Raw genomic sequence first — 19,057 nt, 5'->3', positions numbered from 1 at the left:
AGTAGAGTTTTGTCGGGTTTTACTTTCGAAGTTCGAAGTTCTCAATGCAATAGCTTTCGCAAAAAGTTTGGATAAGATGAGTATAAGACCGAAAAAGTATCACACAAAAACACTCAGCAATTCAAAATAGGTACAGATGGCGCTTTGGGTGTCACGGAGGGGCAAATGTCTACAAAAATTTCAAATAACTCCCTTTCGGCAGCCGGAGTCTAGAATCTAATGTTCAATATCCAGGGCAACCTAATTTCTACCTAAAGTTTGGGGACAAAGTTTATTGAAAAACTCTGAACGTTGATCCTGGAAGTACTGGAAGCCACTGTAAGCGGGGCTGCCGAGGGGAGCAATGGGGCAAAGTGCACAGAGGTTGATGGGGCCTCAAGTAGTAATGAACTCCATTTTAAGAATGAAATCAATGAAACGTAGAAGAAGTATGCCTAAAAATAGCTGAAAGTTTTGAACGATTGCAATAACTGACTGCAAGAAATATTCTGAAATGCATTTTTTTAACAATCTAAAGAGCGTGGTCACAAAAAATTTCTGCTCGCTCCGCTCGCAGGGGCCTCGTCTTTCGGGTTTCCTTCAAGGCCTTCGAAGCCTCTTGGCGGTCCTATTAGTAAGATCTACTCATGCAAACTAAGTACCCACAGTCACTCGAAAATTGAAGCAATGATTGACTAACGAGAACATACTCTTTGATAAACAAAAAGAATTGTGTCAAAATACCACACCCAATGCATGCAGTTCTTAAAATAGGCGCCTTAAAGTTGAGTTTTGGAGGAAATTATTATATAATTTCGCAGCGAATTTGCAGTCTCGTGGAAATCAAAGACAATTTCGAAGCGAATTCGCCGCGAATTCGCTGCGAATTTCGCCTCGTGGAAATCAGCCTTAAGTGAAAGTGATTAGCGACGGTCCTGTATAAAGGCGATGGTTAGAGAGAAGGCAGTAAGCGCGGGGGCTGTGTCAGCAGTTTCCTAAGATGCAAAATGATTACTTGGCAGAAAAGATACCTAAAAGAGGGCATGAGGTAATGCGCTTTATAAAAGAATACCATTACCTCAGCAAATCTTGTGCAGGGTAAATCCTAAGACAAAAGATAGGCATGCTGCGTCACGCACAGTTGCCAACGTCAAGCGTGATGAGGAACTACTAGCACACTAATACTAGAAATAGCTCTTGCTAGTACTGCCCGCAAACAATTAGTTCCTTGATAATGATTGTTTTGAAAATTTAGGTCAGGATATTCGAAGGAGACACCATTTTGGGTTTTCACAATTTTATAAAAACAGCTGCTCTAGTTGATGCTAAACTATTCTTTTTATCAAGAATTTTTGGTGTTCAGTTTGCCTTTGATTTAAGTCCAACGCCCTTTTGAAAATCATGAAGTTTTTCTAGGGTTTGACATTTATTTTTCGTTTTCGTGAAGCAAAGACGTACGAAAATGGACACGTGATAGAACGGGTACAGCTAAAATAGATTGCGATAAAGGATTCGTACAGCGATGTACAGGCGATAATCACGACAATCATAACTTTTGCTCGTACGGTGTCGAGTTTTTGGGAGAAAGGTGTGGCATTCGACTGGTTTTGATTCCCAAAACTTCGAATCAAAACTTCCATCCATTGCGGAGAACCGAGCTGTGATGCAGCACCGTTTTCGTGCCAAAATACCGAAGGCCTTTAACAGAGTCTTGGCAGAGCAACGCTCCGAAGATAATTCCGCACAAAGAGGTGGCGGTTAACGACCTCCTCGACAAAGCCGATTGATTGACAATGAAATTGATTGACAGTTGTCATGGCAGCAAAAAAATGACAAAATCTGCTGACAAAGTGCTGACAACATGAACTGAAGCTTCCATATGCTACTTATACGCGGGGCAGACTATAAGCCCTTCACTCGCGCGCTATCGCGCGCGAGTTGCGGGCAATAACTTACATAATATGCGTAATGATGCGTCTGCAAATACAATCTTTTTTTATAAGAACCAGTGAATTTAAGTTCAGGCAGACTGTTCTAATTTTTTCGAAAATCTGGGGCTGGATTGTTCTTAATTTGTTCTTAATCTACGTAATAGGGTGTAAGCAGTGCGAGTGCTAGCTTTTTCGCTCTAGGGAGGTAGTCAGGCCTCATTTGCCAACATAGTTAGTGAGACAGCTTTAATTTGCTGACAAATTTGAATATTCACCGAAAAGCACCCGCACATCGCTAAAAATCCTCGATTTTGAGAAAAAACGTTGTTCAAAATTGCACTTTGCAGAAGCTCAGCCTCACCTTGTTCTTAATTTGTTCTTAACTTTTGACCAATTTTGAGGCTCGTGTTGTTATAAAATTGTTCTTATAAAAAAGTTAGTGTGCCGTAAATTCTCTTATTGTTTTCAGCACTTTAAAGAGGGGCTTATGAAAGAGGGGGTATATTGAGAGAGGGGGCTTATTAAATATTTCTTAATAAAAACCGTATTTGTTATTTGCGAAATAAAAACATCAGATCAGCCTTCTTTATCAATAATATTGTCATCGTCATCGTCATCAAGTATTAATTCTGAAATATCTTCTTGGGCCAGGTCGCCTTCTGAAATCGAGCATTCGAAAAGGTCGACTTCATCCCTCGGAGTACCAACGGTCTGTAATTTTGGTAAAAGGCACTCACATGGCCCGTGCTTAATGCACATTAAATCTTTGTCCTCTGTTCCAACAAGACTGGAAGAGACATAGTGAATTTTGATTTGATGCGAAGTATTGAACGACCAATGAATAAAATGAAAATCTTTGTCTTTTGTCAAGTTTACTTATTTCAGCATAAGTGAAAATTGGGGGGGCTAAATTGAGAGGGGGGCTACATAATTTTTTCCTTCTGAACAGGGGGGCTAATAAGAGACGGGGCTTAATTAGATAATTTACGGTACTCCTATGCGATGTTCGATATGTGAAGGGCCTAAATGAACATAAATCATATTCTAATAATAATAACGCGAAAGCTGACCCTATTACAGTCCCATCCTACCGAAAAAAGGTTTCCTGCCAAAAAAGAACTATGACTGCCCCGAATGACTTAAAGACATCCCTGAAGGCAGCTTTTGCTGAAAATGTTTCGAGAATGAGGCTCAGTGCTCAAATGATGCAATTCTCGTACGGTGGTTTTGATGCATCCTAACAATCATTGACCTGAGTGTCTTGGGTAAAAATGGATGGAAGTTGGAGACTCACCACCGGCCTTATTTGCTCGTACGGATTTTTCAAAGAATTGAAGCCTTCTGAGCCATTCTTAACGCCTTACCTTAACAGCTCTTATAAACATTTAAAACTTGGAGAGCTCTCTAGTGAAGTCTATCCGATATGGACTTATTCGTACCTTGTTGTGTTGTTCGTCGTTTTCCTTGTCACAGATGCTCTAAGATACAAACCTTTGATTATAACGGAGGGCCTAGCATATTTAACTACTAGAATTCTGTTAATATGGGGAAATGGCGTGCTTGCTATGCAGTTCATGCAAATGGCATATGGAATAGCAAGTGGTACAGAGATTGCCTATTACTCGTACATTTATGCACTTGTACCAACAGAACACTACCAAAAAGTGACAAGTTACCTGAGAGGAGCAGTTCTACTGGGAAGATTTATGGCCGGGTTTCTTGGACAGCTGTTGATCTCGCTAAAGTTAACTAATTACCTTGTCTTGAACTATATATCCTTAGGATCAGTTATAATTGCCTTTGTTTTGTCATTGCTGTTGCCAATGCCAAAATCAGATGGCAATGTGTTCTTACTTAATAGTGACAGAGACGAAAGTCAGAATGGAAAGCGAACCTGCATTTCAAGATGGAGCACAAATATTTTGAGCATGTTTACTGCGTTCAAAAAGTCATATTCAAACCTCACTCTTCTCCAGTGGTCTGTTTGGTGGGCTTTGGCTATGTGTGGATACTTGCAAATTGGTAATTATGTTCAAAATCTATGGGAAGAGATCCAAGGTGCTGAAAACAGTGATACGCTAAATGGTGGAGTTGAAGCTGCAGGGACACTGGGTGGGGCAGCTGTAGCTCTTACACTTTCATTTGTTGGTATTAGATGGGGTGTTGTTGGAGAGGTTCTTCTTGGTGGACTGTCAATGGTAGATGCAATTCTTTTGTTTATTATGGCCAAGTCTGGGAACATTTGGATTGCTTATGCTACGTATGTTGCCTACAGGATGTCTTATACATTTCTGATCACAATTGCAAGGTAAATGTCTTATAATCAAAATTTAACATTTGCACTTCTACATGAAAACAAGCCTTTTTATCATCCTTACACATTCAAATATGACCAGACATAGTAGGAGGTAGAGGGGCAGTTGCCCATTGCTCAAAAATTTTGTTTTTTATACTGTTTTGTAAACTGCATAGAAGTAGTAGGGGATTGCACACCGGATTTAGAGGGGCAAAATTACAACCAACTTGTGCTGAAAAAGTTTTGCCATACTCAATGGGAACAGACAGTTAAGATTTAAAGCTCAGCTGTTGGCCAGGCTGGAGAGTTTGCATATGCTTGCAGCAATACTGGACTTCTTTTGCTTGCACCTCGGACCTCTAGTGACCCAAAATGTCAAGGAAGTCATTATATTATACCATAGTTATATATAGAATGGGCATCATTGCTCGCAGTTGATAATGTGCCGTTGGTCACAATGACACATTGGCAAAATTATACATGTTTTCTAACCAGGGGTTGCTGGCTATAGGTCAAAGGGTCTATTTTTTTAGTCACTTGCTTGCCAAACTCGAACTTAGATGAAATCATCAATTCTCTGCAATTCCAGGCCTAGGAATCACTGCAAAGGTGTTGTTTCGTGAAGAAAAAGACAAGGATGCTGCCTCATAAGCATAGCTACTCAGTGTCCTAAAACTAACCTTTCATAAGCTTGTTAGCAACAAATCAAATCATTAAATGGATGTTTGGATCTTAAAAACTGACATAAGCTTGAAAATAATTCTTCAATAGCATTGTGGCAATGAGAAGACATCCAAAAAGTAGGAATGATAGAGATATTTTGATCAAATCAGATTTTAACCAGAATTTTTAGGTGATGTTACAAAGGGAAAGGAAATATTTAAAGATATTGCAGCAGTAAGAAAGGATGAAATTGCCTCTTTTAACAAATAAAGAAAAATATATGATGATAATGATGGTATAATTGGCAAAAGCATTGAAACAGATTTCCAGCTGCCCATTCAAGAGGTCCAAGCCAGCATAAAACACACTGTATCAAAGCTATGCCTTACCCTATGAAACTTTAGATTGCCAAAAATTTTTTTTATTATAATCTCCACGTGCCATGCTCTTTTGCTGATAATGTTAGGCCAAAATGTGATGTAAATTTGATAGTTATTTGACTCATGTTTTTTCTACAGCAGGATTTCGATTCTATTCACCAACAATTTAAATTCATGGAGATAAGCTGCTATGGTAGAACAATGATAAATCCCTAAAGAACATTTCTTGTAAGAGTGATGAAGCATTTTCACAACCTAAATCACCTTTTTTGCCTGCCTTTTTATTGTATTTTACCAAAAGGGGAAATCAATTTTTCCTTTTTTTCTTCATAATTAAATACAATCATGCAACAGAGTGCAGGATAGATCTTTGCTTTTTGACAGCTTTCAGGTTGCATTGAATGTTGGGGAGCATGCATTTGCTTTGATATTTGGCTGGAACACCTTTGTTGCTTTGGCATTGCAGTCAATCATGACTATAGTGGTTGCAGATGAGAAAGGACTCAACTTGAAAATAAGAGAACAGGTAAATATAAAGATTTGTAGATTTCTAGAAAAGAAGAGTATTTTTGTGTTCTCAATATTTTGCTTGGTTGACCTCTTGAAAAGCTGTTGAGTTGTCTGATTTTTGAAGAAACTATTGTTGCTGGTCTTTTGGCATGTGCAAAGACAATGATTTGTTTGAATGGTGTTTTGGTGCATATACTGTAGGGCATATGGGAGTGTTTGCCCTCTTCCTGCAAGGTTTTGAGGATCAATGAATGACACCAAGTTGTATTGTTTTTTGAAGAAATATGTCTAAAAATTGTTTCTTATTGCTCAGTTTATAGTGTATGGTGGATATTTTCTGGCAATTGCTGCTGTGTATCTTATATTGCCAATGGCACGTTTGATAAGGAAACTGCATAACCTACTGAAGAGCCTGTGCCTTCACAAAGATGAAGAAATGGATGTGCTATCAGATTCACTTTCAGCAGAGAATGATAGGATACCATATGCTGTATAGTTTGTTTATTAACATGTTTTTTACACTGTTTCTATAACAAAGCTATGAATTAATTATGTGATCTATTAATTTTTCATTTTAATATTGTTCAAATGACGAGTTTGTGTATAATAAGATAATATTTCTAAATAAATTATGTGGTTTAGAATTTCAGCAAATTTCTCTATCAATAATTATGAATGTGAACTTTATGAAAATTTGATTTGATAGTTTTATCTGTATAAATTGTTTTCGCAGTTTAACTGGGTTTTCTTACAATTAGAGCTTATTTTTCTGTTAGATATAGTGAGGTTTTCTTTTCATTAAACTCTTGGATGTATACACGATGACTCTTTGTTACAAACTTTTTGTAAGAAACTCAAATTGTTTACACAAGATGGTAAGGGACAGTCCAATTACACATCTTTCTTTGCTTTAGCTGTCTGCACAAATAATTTTAGCAAAAATCGTGTTCTTTATTGTTTTTTTAGCTGCTGAAAAACTAGCAAAGCTTTTGGTTTTAAAATAATGGAATAATGCGTATAGATAAATAATTGGAAGTCCATTAAGTGCTTATGGGCTAACCGAACTATGTTAGCTGCTGCCAGCAATGTTCAGAGCTACTAAGAAGACCATAGGGATTAGTGTCATTGGTTCGACCGTCGTGGCCGACGAATTCGATTTTTCTCTGCAACAGTCACTTCTTTTTTCTATTCAGTTTTTCTATTCATTTAATTTCGCCTTTGCAACTCGCGCAGCCTCGAAACCCCGAGATGCTTGAAAGATGCGTTTGCGCCACTTTGGCCTGTCGTTGGTCTCCGACTCAAATTCCGAGGGACGTATGCCTAATTTAGTCATTGCTGCGCTAAGATCATCAGTGTAGCGTTTTAAAGGTCTGCCAGTTCTGCGGCGACCGCTGGAAAGTTCCCCAAAGAACAAGGCCTCCTCAAGATATCCATACGAGGAATGTAGCCAGCCCAGCGTAGTTTTTCTTTTAGGAGGTAACATTCAAGGCCGTCTATTTTGCAGTGCTGGTGTATCTCGGTGTCTGGGAAGAAATCGAACCATCTGATTCTAAGCAGGGGGTGAAAATGGAATGCGTCTAGTCTTCAAACTTGCTTAGCATAGAGTGTCCAGGTTTCGGCATTGGCAATATTGCGGGCTTGTAGACAGCGACTTTCGTGGCTAGGGTTATTTATTTTGAGGACCATAGTCTAACATGTAGCTTGCCAAAAGCCGTGGCAGCCTGGCTGATTCTTTAGCTGATGTCAGACTCTATTTGACAGTCGTGAGAGATCATTCCGCCTAAGCAGACAAATTTTCTCCAAGGTTTTATTGCTTCGTCATCAACTTTAATTATTGGTGGGTGGTAGAAGTCGCCTGGTTTTGATTGGTAGACGACTTCTGTTTTCGATTTGTTGATGGTCACTCCGTAGGCAGAAGCATCTTTGCTGAAGTGGTCCATTAGCATTTGTGCATTTCAAAACGATCCGCTACTAGAGCGCAGTGATCGGCAAACAACGATATGTTCCAATAGATTACTGCATTTACGTAAAGTCACTCGATGCAAAATGGAAACACAAACCAGAATGTTACATAGGAGAGGATTGTATTGAAAAGTTCATGAGCAGAATGGATGAACTGAACTCTGACTTACGTTCAGTGTTGAGGAAGACGATGCCAATGAGGAAATTAACTCGTTACGAATGGACACAATACAATAGAGCGACAACATGTTATATATTTGACGATATGTTTGACTCTAGCGATAAAAAGAACTTGAAGTGGAAAGTTCGTCATTATTGTCATATAACGGGGCAGTATAGAGGTGCAGCGTGTTCGTATTTTTTCCACCTCAACAGACAACATTGAGTTGGGTTGCAATGAAATGTATGACACAAATTTAGTGTGGATTAACCAATCTCCAAGATCATTTTGCCTTTGAAGGGCTAGGAATTTTTTGTCCCTTGCAATAATCTCCCAGTGTGTTTTAAGAATTTGCCAGACAAGGATGGTGCTCATTATGTTTGTGAATAGATATCTGAATTTGTTTGTTTGGTGTACTTGATATGCTGTGTGGTGGTTTCCCCATAACAATCTTCATGGCATCGAGGCTAAGCTTTGGAATGTTTCTGTGTAGTGATTTCACATCTAGAGTAACCAACAACGAGTTCAGTGGGATGATAGCGTGCATATCGAAATTTTGTTGCAAAAAATGAGTTGTGTTTTTTATATGCGAAACGCGTTTCTCTACTATAAGCCTGAAATAGTGATCAAGGTGTGAGAGAATCTATTTTACCTAGGAGAATCATAACCTGTGATAATTAGTGCGAAGCAAATTATCAAATATTTGTCAAAAGCAGAAATGCAACGCCTTAGAATGAAAAGGCAATATAAACAACGTAACAATTGGCTAACGTGAAGAAACGCAGCCATTAGAGCCTGTACACGTGATCAATATGTGGTTAAATGCGAGCTGAATCTATGGATTAGTCGCATATTTATACAATCAAATCTGTGTAATTCGATATTTCTAGGGGTTATACAATTTTCGAATTACGAAATATTTGATTTTTCAAACATAAGAATTAAAGAGGCTTATTTTCAATGGAGCTGAAAATTCTGTTCGAATTATAAAAGCTTCAAATTAAAGAGTTCGAATTAGAAATACTGATTGGTTACTACCGATTATTCGCAATACTCTACCTTTTACCTTCTAAGGAGCAGAGATAAGACCCTACTCCTCTTAAAATTACAGCAATTAAGCCATTTCCATTCGAAAGGCTTTGTGGTAGAGGGCATGCATTCTTCGAGAAAGTGGGTTCACGTTCACTCCTGATTTATCAGCCAATACTAGAAATTTCTAAGCTACTCAGCAGCACCACTCATGAGTTTCTTATAAATAGATTCCTATCGAACAAAAAGCAAACATGATAATAATCATCTTGGTCTTTTGCATGCATATCAGATTCATAATTCGTCATCATCATCATCATCATCATTGTCATCATCATCATCATCATTGTCATCATCATCATCATCATCATCATCATCATCATCATCATCATTGTCATCATCATCATCATCATCATCATCATTGTCATCATCATCATCATCATCATTGTCATCATCATCATCATCATCATCATCATCATCATCATCATCATTGTCATCATCATCATCATCATCATTTTCATCATCATCATCATCATCATCATTTTCATCATCATCATCATCATCATCATCATCATTTTCATCATCATCATCATCATCATCATCATCATCATCATCATCATCATCACCATCATCATCATCACCATCATCATCGTCATCATCATCATCATCGTCATCATCATCATCATCATCATCATCATTGTCATCATCATCATCATCATCATCATCATTGTCATCATCATCATCATCATCATCACCATCATCATCATCACCATCATCATCGTCATCATCATCATCATCATCATCATCATGCATTATTATTGGTACATATATACAAGAATTAAGCTAAATAAAGGTCGTTTCGCCAGGCTATCCCAGAAAAACTAGAGCTTTTATGTTATGAAAAGTTTTAAAGTTATGAAAAGATACACAATGGCTTGCAAGCAACAGCAGCAATAAAAATACATAAATAATTTTGAAGCAACAATGAGTACAAGAAAAACGTTATAACTTTATATTAACAATAAATAAATAATTACTACCCCGAATCTTTTTAACTAAACAATGATAATAAATAAACATGATAATTTATATTTTTACAGGAATTCTTGCTTAGCTGGCACAGAAGCTGCTACCAGTCAAGGTCCTGTTCGCTAATAGAGTATCAAATTTGTACAATTAGGGATATTTCGAGAAACAGTTCGATATGTAATCCCTTAGAAATATTTGTAAATACTGGGCATTTAAAAAGAAAAAGATAATGAAAATGGACATGAATAACAAGCAATCAACCAATCAATCGTTACGATGAATTTATTACGATCGATCACAACACTCGATCAATCAATCGACTAGTCAATCGATCCAAAGCCAAAAGTGGTTGAAGATCACTGGAAAGGTACTAATGTACTTCCAGGTTTTGACTGTGCTTGCGATCGCGTACGCAACTCAATGATGGTTTTAAGGGGGGTTCAGGAGGGCCATGGCCCCAGGCTCCGCGCTTATGGTAGCCAAAAGGGGTCCTACACCTAAGAAAAAAGATAGAAATTGAAAGAATAAGGGCCCCACAGACGTTTCTGGCCCCAGGGCCCGCAGTCCCTAAATCCGCTGCTGACGCAACTAGATCCAATTTCTTCTGACACCATGGCTGCCCTACCAAGAGTAGTATCAAAACATCTCTTCAACTATTGCTTGACTGGGATATACGATGAAGAAGTCGCGGCTGAACATGCGAAAGCAATGCAGATATTTACGAGTGATGAGTCAAACAAAGCATTGTTAAACCCAGCGAAGTTGGATTGTCAAGAAATGTCCTCTGTCATGAGACGTTATGTAACCAAACTGTTCAAGGAGCTTGGAGAGCATCCTAGTCTTGTTGAAGCTGTTGAAGGGTGTACACACACGAATTTCGAAGTGCCACCTAGAGATGGAAACGATTATTCAGTGCCTGTTCTGGTACATACTCCGATATATTTAGCAGGGCAGAACGACAGCAAAAAAGGGAATGCTGCGATGATTTACGCCCATGGAGGTGGGGTCGTAAGCGGAACTGCGGAAGAGTTCAAACCCTGGTTATCTGATATTGCAGTCAAGACCAGAATCGTAGTCTTCAATGTGGACTATCGACTGGCACCAGAGACGAAATGCCCGAAAAATGCCCTTGATTTTTACTGTGCAGTGAAACATGTAATCGAGAATGCCTCAGATTTAGGTATTGATCCAGACAGAATTAGCATTTGTGGAGCCAGTGGTGGTGGGTACATTGTCATGGCTGCTATGATCATGCTTGCACAAAAGGACGAAGGACACTTAATTAAACTGGCTTTACCATGCATACCCATGATAGATGACTATGAATTTGGAGACACCAACAGCATGACCATAGAAGAGAGGGAAAATTTTGCAGGGATGCGAAAGGTTTGGGAATGCTTAGCCACTGACCTTGAAGAGCAGAGAAAGAATTCTGATCCATTGCTGTTTCCAGCTAAGGCGCCGGATGAGCTGCTTGCAAAGATGCCACCAACCATCATATGGGAAGTTGAATTTGATTTTTTCATCACAGCAGCTACAAGAATGGCCAATAGATTGCGGGCTGCAGGGCGCCTCCTAGAATTTTATGTTGCCCCAGGGGTAACACATGGTGGAGATATCAATCCAAATTTGAAAGTGTATCACAGAAACATCAAGGACATGAAGTTGGCCCTGGAAGCCTATTTGTTCTAGTGCCTTCTGGTGCCAAAATTTTTGTTTCAGACCTTCTCTTGCAAGATTATCCTTAAGTTAAACCAGCCTATGCATAAGTAAAATTGGTAATGTTTAATAAAATTCATCTTTACTAATTCACAGTTGATCTTAAAACAGAAAATCCTCTCTTTCTTCTACCTTTCTTAAAGTTTTTCATTAATGATGAAATTTAGGCTTACCAAAACAACAGCAGGCAAACACTTTTTCGAACAACAAGGCATTTTTCTTTCCAAAATACTGTTCTGATTGTAATGTCACTGGGCAAATATAATTCTGTTCACCCATTCAAAATAATCCAAAATTTATATTTGGTGGTTGCTATGGAGCGTCGTTTGTGCCTATATTACAATTCTACTTTTTGTAGAGTGTTCAATGATTTCACATGCCTTTCACCCCCATCTTACATGGTCTTAAACTAAATACTAATGACATTATGTTATCCTACGGCATTTAAATCCTCAGTCTAACATTTTGTGTGGCTTTTCAAATTTTAGCTAGCATTTCAATATCATGTTCCCACTTGTTCATTCTGCGTGGCATAACTTATCATATGACTTTATTTTACTCCGATTGGCGTTTCAAATTTCATATGGCGTTTCAAATTTCATATGGCGTTTCAAATTTCATATGACATGATTCATTGCGGCATGATGTCATGCATTGCGCGTTGGTGGGAAAATCAAAGAACATGAGTCACGTTGATCCGAGGATGGCTGAACTGAACTGAACTTCTAGGTGGCGAGCAGCATCGTGGAGAAAGTGTAGATTGTGAAGATGACTCAGTTGTTAGAGGCGCTGACTATAAACCAGAAGGGTCCGTGGTTCGAGTCACTGGTGTGACCAAGCTTTCCCCCAGAGTGGGGAGAGAAATCACAAGGTGTGATCACATCGAGAGGAAGGACACTGCTCAATGAGCATAAGCTTCTCATATCTTCGGATGCTAGGTAATAGCAAATACAAGTCACCAACAACAGTGGCGTCGCCAGCTCGAAAAAACTGGGGTGGACGAGAATAAATTTTCTTGGCCACGCCCTTCAGACTCTTGGAAAAGCCTTTTTAGTATTTTTTTATCTATTTCGAAATATTTTGGCAAGCAACTTTCTCAAGCAACATTTTTCGTAACGGTGGCTATTTTGCAAGTGCAAAAATCGAAATCGATCTGATCAGACCACCTCCCCCCCCCCTCCCCCAAAGGTTTTTCAACAAGATGTAACGAATAGTTTATACGCTTGCTATTCGAAAGCCATGAAAGACTTTGACAGAGACAGGGACATTGACATTTCTTGAAATTTCGATAACGTGTACACATCTTTCATGAACTTTGGAAAATTTTTCACACGATCTTTGTTACCTGTTTTTGGGAAAAAGAAAACATTGTTTAAAGTCTGTTTTCATCTTTCTTCATTTGGCAAATTTTTCATTATGTACGAAATCCCGCCCTTAGATAAACACTGCATCCAAAAGTTGGATTTTGTAATAAACGCCGCGGTGTTCTTAAGAACCTGCGACTACAATTCTCCGACAACTGAATTGTCGACTGTTTGGCATGATTCCCTTAAAGATTTATTATGTACGCGAAGTCAGAACCTAGGCCAAAACGTGACTCATCTTCCTTGATTTTCCCGCCAACGTGCAATGCATTGTAATATAGACACAAATGACGTTCCTTAGGTTGCTCCCAGCAAGAGTTTAGTGCCAGAATTACCAATTTCTGTGCTGAATTTGCAATAAAATTCAGACAGCTCAGTTTCAAAGTTACAAATTGTTAAATTGTTCGAAGTGAAATTTTACAGACTAAAGCAAACTTTTCCTTTTGTGTCCATATCACAAGGCTTACAATTTTACTTTTTTTTCTGAGAATATTTCGAATCCCTTGACTGGGGAAGATCAACATGGTCGCAGCGAAAATCAACGGCCAGGGGCTTTAATCTGGCATGACTTCTCCAACAACTTTTGCACACCTTTAAAAACTGGAAATTTTGTGCACCAAATAGATGCATTTGAGAGGTTTTATGCACCAAAACCTAACTGTACGTCTGTGTTTATATATACAGTTCCCAAAAGAATTCTCCCAAGTCCTTGGTTGCCTTCATAATATTTGATTCTTTCCCTTTTTATGGAGTAGAACTACCTGATTTCTTCTCTTGCAATCCGCATGTCACGTACACTTGGCTCACGCACACGTGTCATGCTAATTGTGACTTACTGGGTGTTCTCTTTCATGTCATATTCGTGTTATGTTCTTGTGTTTCCAAAAAGTAGCTCTTTGCATTAAAAAAATTTTTAGCACTCGACCTAACAATGCTCTACACCCTTTTTATAAGAACCAATAAACTGACATTCTAGCTGGTTGTTCTTAATTTTTCCAAAGCTTTGATGGATGATTGTTCTTAACTTGTTTTTAAATTATAAACCTGTAAGCAGTGGATTCGCTAGCTATTGTGCTCAAAGGTGTTCAGGCCCCATTTGCCAACAAAGTGAGCCATCCTTTATTCGCCGAAAAGTTTGAAAAGTCACCGACAAAGCACCCCCTAGATGGCAGAAAACTCCTCGTTTTTGAGAAAAAAATTTTAAGGGAATTTCACAGCTTTGTTTAAGATTACATTTTGCAGTACCTCAGTCTCAGCTTGTTCTTAATTTGTTCTTAACTTTTAACCGATTTTGAGGCACTTAAAAAATTGTCTTTATAAAAAAGAGTGTGTATCTTGACTTTTTGTACCGTAAATGGTGTGGAGCTAGCCATTTTACCCTGTGAACAAAAATTCTCTGGCTTTGCTCCTCCCAATTGTATCTTCGGTTGTGAAATGCATGCTTCAAGTGGATCGTTATCTGTCGTTTAACGTGTTGGGATTCGCCTTAAACAGCTAAAGTGCTAAACTTTACGCAGTTATTTGTCATTCAATTACAGAAATAGTTGCAGTTAATAAGCGAATGTTTTAAATGACCATTCCATGTTGATACAAATTCCAAAACACGATTTCGTTGCCACCAAAAGTTGTGAATATACCTGTACTGTAAACAATCACAAGGAATCCTTTAACAGCACAATTCTCTGCTCCCTGTCAGTATTCGCTGGATTTTGATGAAAGTAGAGCTGGGGCGTCAACTGCATATCACAACAACGAACATCAGACCAAAAAAACTTTACAATCAAAGCAAAGAAATGCCAAGTACCGGAAAATCGAAATTAGAAGAAAGATATTGCCTTTATTCGGTCGATAGACAGGTTTGATTCGCGTTTTCTCTTTTCTTAGAACTGTTCAGTTTCATTTAGAACCATTCTTTCTGTAATGCTGGTTGGTTGGTAGGGGAGGGGTGGTTGGTTGGTAGGGGAGGGGTGGTTGGTTGGTAGGGGAGGGGTGGTTGGTTAGTAGGGGAGGGGTGGTTGGTTGGTAGGGGAGGGGTGGTTGGTTGGTAGGGGAGGGGTGGTTGTTAGGGGAATTTTATAAATAATATTTGTGATACTGTCACAGGTCCTGACTGCTGGACAACATTGCAGAATATGACCTCTCTTGCCTCAACCGCAAGGCAATGAAATTCAACAAACACATCAATCAATAACTGACTCGTGTTGCAAGCAGTCGACTGGTTTTGAGAAGCGACCGTTTAGAGAATCGTTGTTGATTCTATTTTAAATTTGATTGAGAACCTAACCAATTTTACTTTGGATTCTGCTAAGATTATTGCAAGGACCCAAAATGTAATTTAACTGATAATAACAATGTTTAATTTAATCAAAGTTACGACCTAGAATTTTCGCACAGGTCACTTTAGCAAACCTTCCCATGCCTAGTAAACAGATTAGTTTTCTGTTGTCTCGCAGTCCCATAGAACATTGTAGCCAATTTTTTTGTTTCGTGAAATGGCTTGTAAATTGCGCACTTGGGCCAAGCACTTGCAAAACCAGTTTGCTTTTCTATTTTGTGTCTTAATACAGATAATGGACAAAAAGATTTAAGAATTCTGCATCAGATGATCTAACTTAAAAGGACCGATTCAGTAGCGGTAGACAGAAGGAGTTCGCTCTTTCTCGTGGACTCCAGCGGTAATTTTCCTATAGGCAGGCGGTAGCGGTACTGATTGGATAACTATACCGGTCATGTGCTCGCGTTTTACTGATTGGCCTATTTCGATCCACAACTGGGTATATAGTATTTTCCATCTTGGTCCTTCGGAACCTTATTCTGATGTTTTATACTCTGAGTAGTGCCAGTCGAGAAAGCTTAAGTAGTATGTTGTGAAATGTTTGTGTTTTTCAAAGCCATTTTCAAGTTCTGTGTCGCAAAAAAATTGTTCAAACCCTTGGTACTAAAACGCCAAAAGTTTGATGCCAGATCAAGAAAGTACCGATCAAAATGCTATTACAAAAACTTATAAGTGACTGTTATAAACCTTTGATCTCATCTGCCAAAGGGTAAAAGAAGCCGATTGCTAGGTTCCATGCGTGCAAGCGAACTTGAGAAGGCGTTTTTTGAAGTTCTGTTTTCAACTTCTAAATGTAGTTATTTAATAAAGGACTCTTGATAAACTCTTTCTCCAAAGTTATAAGCTATAAGCTATGTTCTCCTGCATGCAGAACGTCTGTTATAATCAGTATCCAAACATGCAGATCCAAATTTGAGCTGATTGGCTGTCAACTTTCCACGAGTGAATACCAGGGTCACATTTAGCATTTTAATTGCATTTACACCAGATTAAAACGACTAAAGTCGGATTGAACGATCTACGAAAATATTTACTTGCAATCCCACCATTAAGTAGGACAATACAATACTTGAACTTTTTGTGACAAATTCGTTAAAAAGCGTATGCTTGTACTATGTTAGGGCACGAGCCCACCTTGGTTATTTTAGAGGGGACTCAGCTTCCTCTGGCGGCTTTTAACGAAGATCTTTTGGGAACAGCAATAAAGCAGCAGTATATAAAAACGCTTCTATAGATGAAAAACTTCCCTCGCAAATTTGAAGCGGCTCGAGTCCTTTTGGCCCTTAATTTTCATCCTCCTTAAATTCAGGTATCTATCCCCTACTAGGTTCTTGTCTTTTTTCATATTATCAGGCTCAGCTTTTTAGGACTAGTGGTAGCATATAAAGACATGTCACATGCCATACAAAAACAAAAGACTAGATTCTTAACGATGCTTTAAATGCAATATATAACTCCAGCACAACCAAAGCTTAAATTTAGCGATCGGCATAGTGTAACAAACTCACCCTTTTTATCCTGATATCCCCTTGCTTGCATAGATTACAACGTACTGTATATGTTATTAGAAACTCTACACGTGCCTAGAAAAGAGTCCTTCAAAAACCCCTATTTGTCTGATGCTCTTAAGAAAGACACCCTTGCCACGCCCACACGCTACGTCCGTTACTCGGCAAACTTACCGCTACTCGCATTTCGCAAAATTACAGCTCAGTTTCTACGCTATAACAAAGTCCTCTAAGGATTCCAATCTATTTTTGTCATTTCTTCTGTAGTAGGAAACTTAAATTTAATCGACTGGTAACAGGCCTAAAATTGATCTGGTGCCAAGTCCTCGCACAAACATGCACTGGCGTTGCAACGTTCAGTGCTATTAAAATCTTTCAGTGTATTTGTGTCTCTGAAAGTATTTGTTCGATAATGCTAGCAATACAAAAATATTACCGCTTGGTTTTCTTTTTACTCGATAGAAATTTTGTGGCTCTGGTACACAGGGTAGGGGAATGGATAATGATTTGATTGCCCTGTATTTCGTGTGTCTCAGACGACCCTCCGCTTCTCCGCTCCTCACTTTTATCTCCGCGTTTTAAAATTTTATGGCTTTGGTGCCCAGGCTAGTTTTGATCGCACAGGAGGGACTAATTAGATGCTAAGGTGTGCCATCCCCTATATTTATTGCCTTTTTTGCAACTTTGGGCAGCTGATGCGGCCTTTGACGTTGTCAAGTATTTGAATGTATGTAGGAATTTCGAATCAGTTTAGGTCATTAACAGAATGCTTCCTTCCCAGGCGGGGTTCGTACGGCTGTGAATGGTAAGATGCAAAGAAGTTTTCGTGAAAACAAATATATGAGAAGCAAGCCATACACTAATTTTTTGACTGGTTGACTGTTTGGGAGCTTAATCTCTTACTTTTGCTTATATCTAATTACTTACATAATACCTCATTTTACATACCTCATAACCAGGGGCGGACTGGCCGTTCGGTCTACCGGGCGATCGAGATATTTAGATACGGAATGAATAAGAATATCACTTTGAGTACTGAAATCGGTATCTAAGTACTGAAAAAGACATTTTCCAGAATTTGGGGCCCCACGTAAGCACGCAGTATTCTGGGTCCAGGGCTCCCTGTTTCTAATGCAATAATACGATACTTAATCGAAGTTCCAAAATCAGAAAAAATTTCTCACCGGGCCCTCAGTTTCAATGTTTGCGAGGACATGACAGATTTTTGAATCGATTTCAAAAAAGGTAGAATACTTTAATGCTAACCAGATAGATTTGAGAATAAACATCAAAACAGCGGAGGGCTCAGACCCCTCCTTGCATGTTCTTCGGTCAGACAAGAATCGTGTAACGCATAGACAGCTGGGACAAAATTTTTGCTCCACCACACGTCTGCCATTGTAAACTGAACAAGGAAAGGAGACGATATGCAACTGGAAGACTAAGATGCATTACAAGCTTTATACTCATAGAAATGTAGACATAGTTTGACATTTAAACAAAGAATAGAATGACTCTACTTTTGAAGATATCTTACTGAGAACTGTCTTTTACAGGCTATACATAGTTTTTTATTGTTGCATTTAGAAATTTGCTTAAAGTAATTTGTGTCGGAAATGTTGCGCTTGTCGCTATAAGTTGAGATTATGATCTTGGTTTGTCGGTAATTGTGAACAAATTATCATCAGGGACGTCATTTCATAGAATTACTTGAAAAGTTTAAGGAGATTTAAGGAGGCTTACGCGAACACATTTCACTGGTCAAAAACTGTCATCTTTAGCCACAAATAAGGGTGCAAGGAAGAGAAAGCTAAAGCTGTAGCCTTTTCTACATGCTCATTCGAGAAGGAAATCTTCGCAGAACATCTTTAAGACATTGCTTGTTTTTGTTGTACTTCAAACCTTTTTCCAATTCCTTCTATTTTTGCCCAGTTTTGTTTTGTTTCAGTTCAGATTATCCTAGAGTCAGCTGCTTTGATTCTGACTCTCCACATTCGCATCGCTTGCACTTTTCCAACTCATTACTCGTCGTTAAAATGTTGTTCCTCGTAGTCATGCGTTGTTAAACGCTTAAAGTTTACTATAAAACCAACTCCAACTTCCTTCCTATTGTTATGTCAAAATCAAACCTCTTTGAACCATAGGGATTATTGTAAAAGAAACCTAACAGGATTTGCCTAGGAGCCTCCTCT

General features: G+C 38.6%; 1 protein-coding gene across 1 annotated transcript; it reads left to right on the top strand.

The window, feature by feature from the left end:
• Window positions 1–2,856: 2,856 nt before the first annotated feature.
• LOC135684869 (thiamine transporter 1) lies at window positions 2,857–9,317 on the top strand. Its single transcript, XM_065200559.2, has 3 exons — window positions 2,857–4,218; window positions 5,634–5,775; window positions 6,073–9,317. The coding sequence occupies exons 1-3, from the start codon at window positions 3,182–3,184 to the stop codon at window positions 6,253–6,255; spliced, it is 1,362 nt and encodes a 453-aa protein (XP_065056631.2). The 5' UTR covers window positions 2,857–3,181; the 3' UTR covers window positions 6,256–9,317.
• The last annotated feature ends 9,740 nt before the right edge of the window (window positions 9,318–19,057 follow it).

The sequence above is a fragment of the Rhopilema esculentum genome, chromosome 21, assembly GCF_057945365.1.
Source record: "Rhopilema esculentum isolate cy_ngs chromosome 21, ASM5794536v1, whole genome shotgun sequence".
In the NCBI taxonomy this organism is placed as follows: Eukaryota; Metazoa; Cnidaria; class Scyphozoa; order Rhizostomeae; family Rhizostomatidae; genus Rhopilema; species Rhopilema esculentum.
Note: the sequence above shows the minus strand (reverse complement) of the source record. Positions and strands in the feature narration are given on the sequence as shown.

Excerpts from the sequence above, each read along its gene's own strand:
- LOC135684869 (XM_065200559.2), top strand. The coding sequence starts at position 3,182 with ATGGATGGAAGTTGGAGACTCACCACCGGCCTTATTTGCTCGTACGGA. Across the intron at positions 4,219-5,633 it reads TTTCTGATCACAATTGCAAG|CTTTCAGGTTGCATTGAATG; the intron begins GTAAATGTCTTA and ends GCTTTTTGACAG. Across the intron at positions 5,776-6,072 it reads ACTTGAAAATAAGAGAACAG|TTTATAGTGTATGGTGGATA; the intron begins GTAAATATAAAG and ends CTTATTGCTCAG.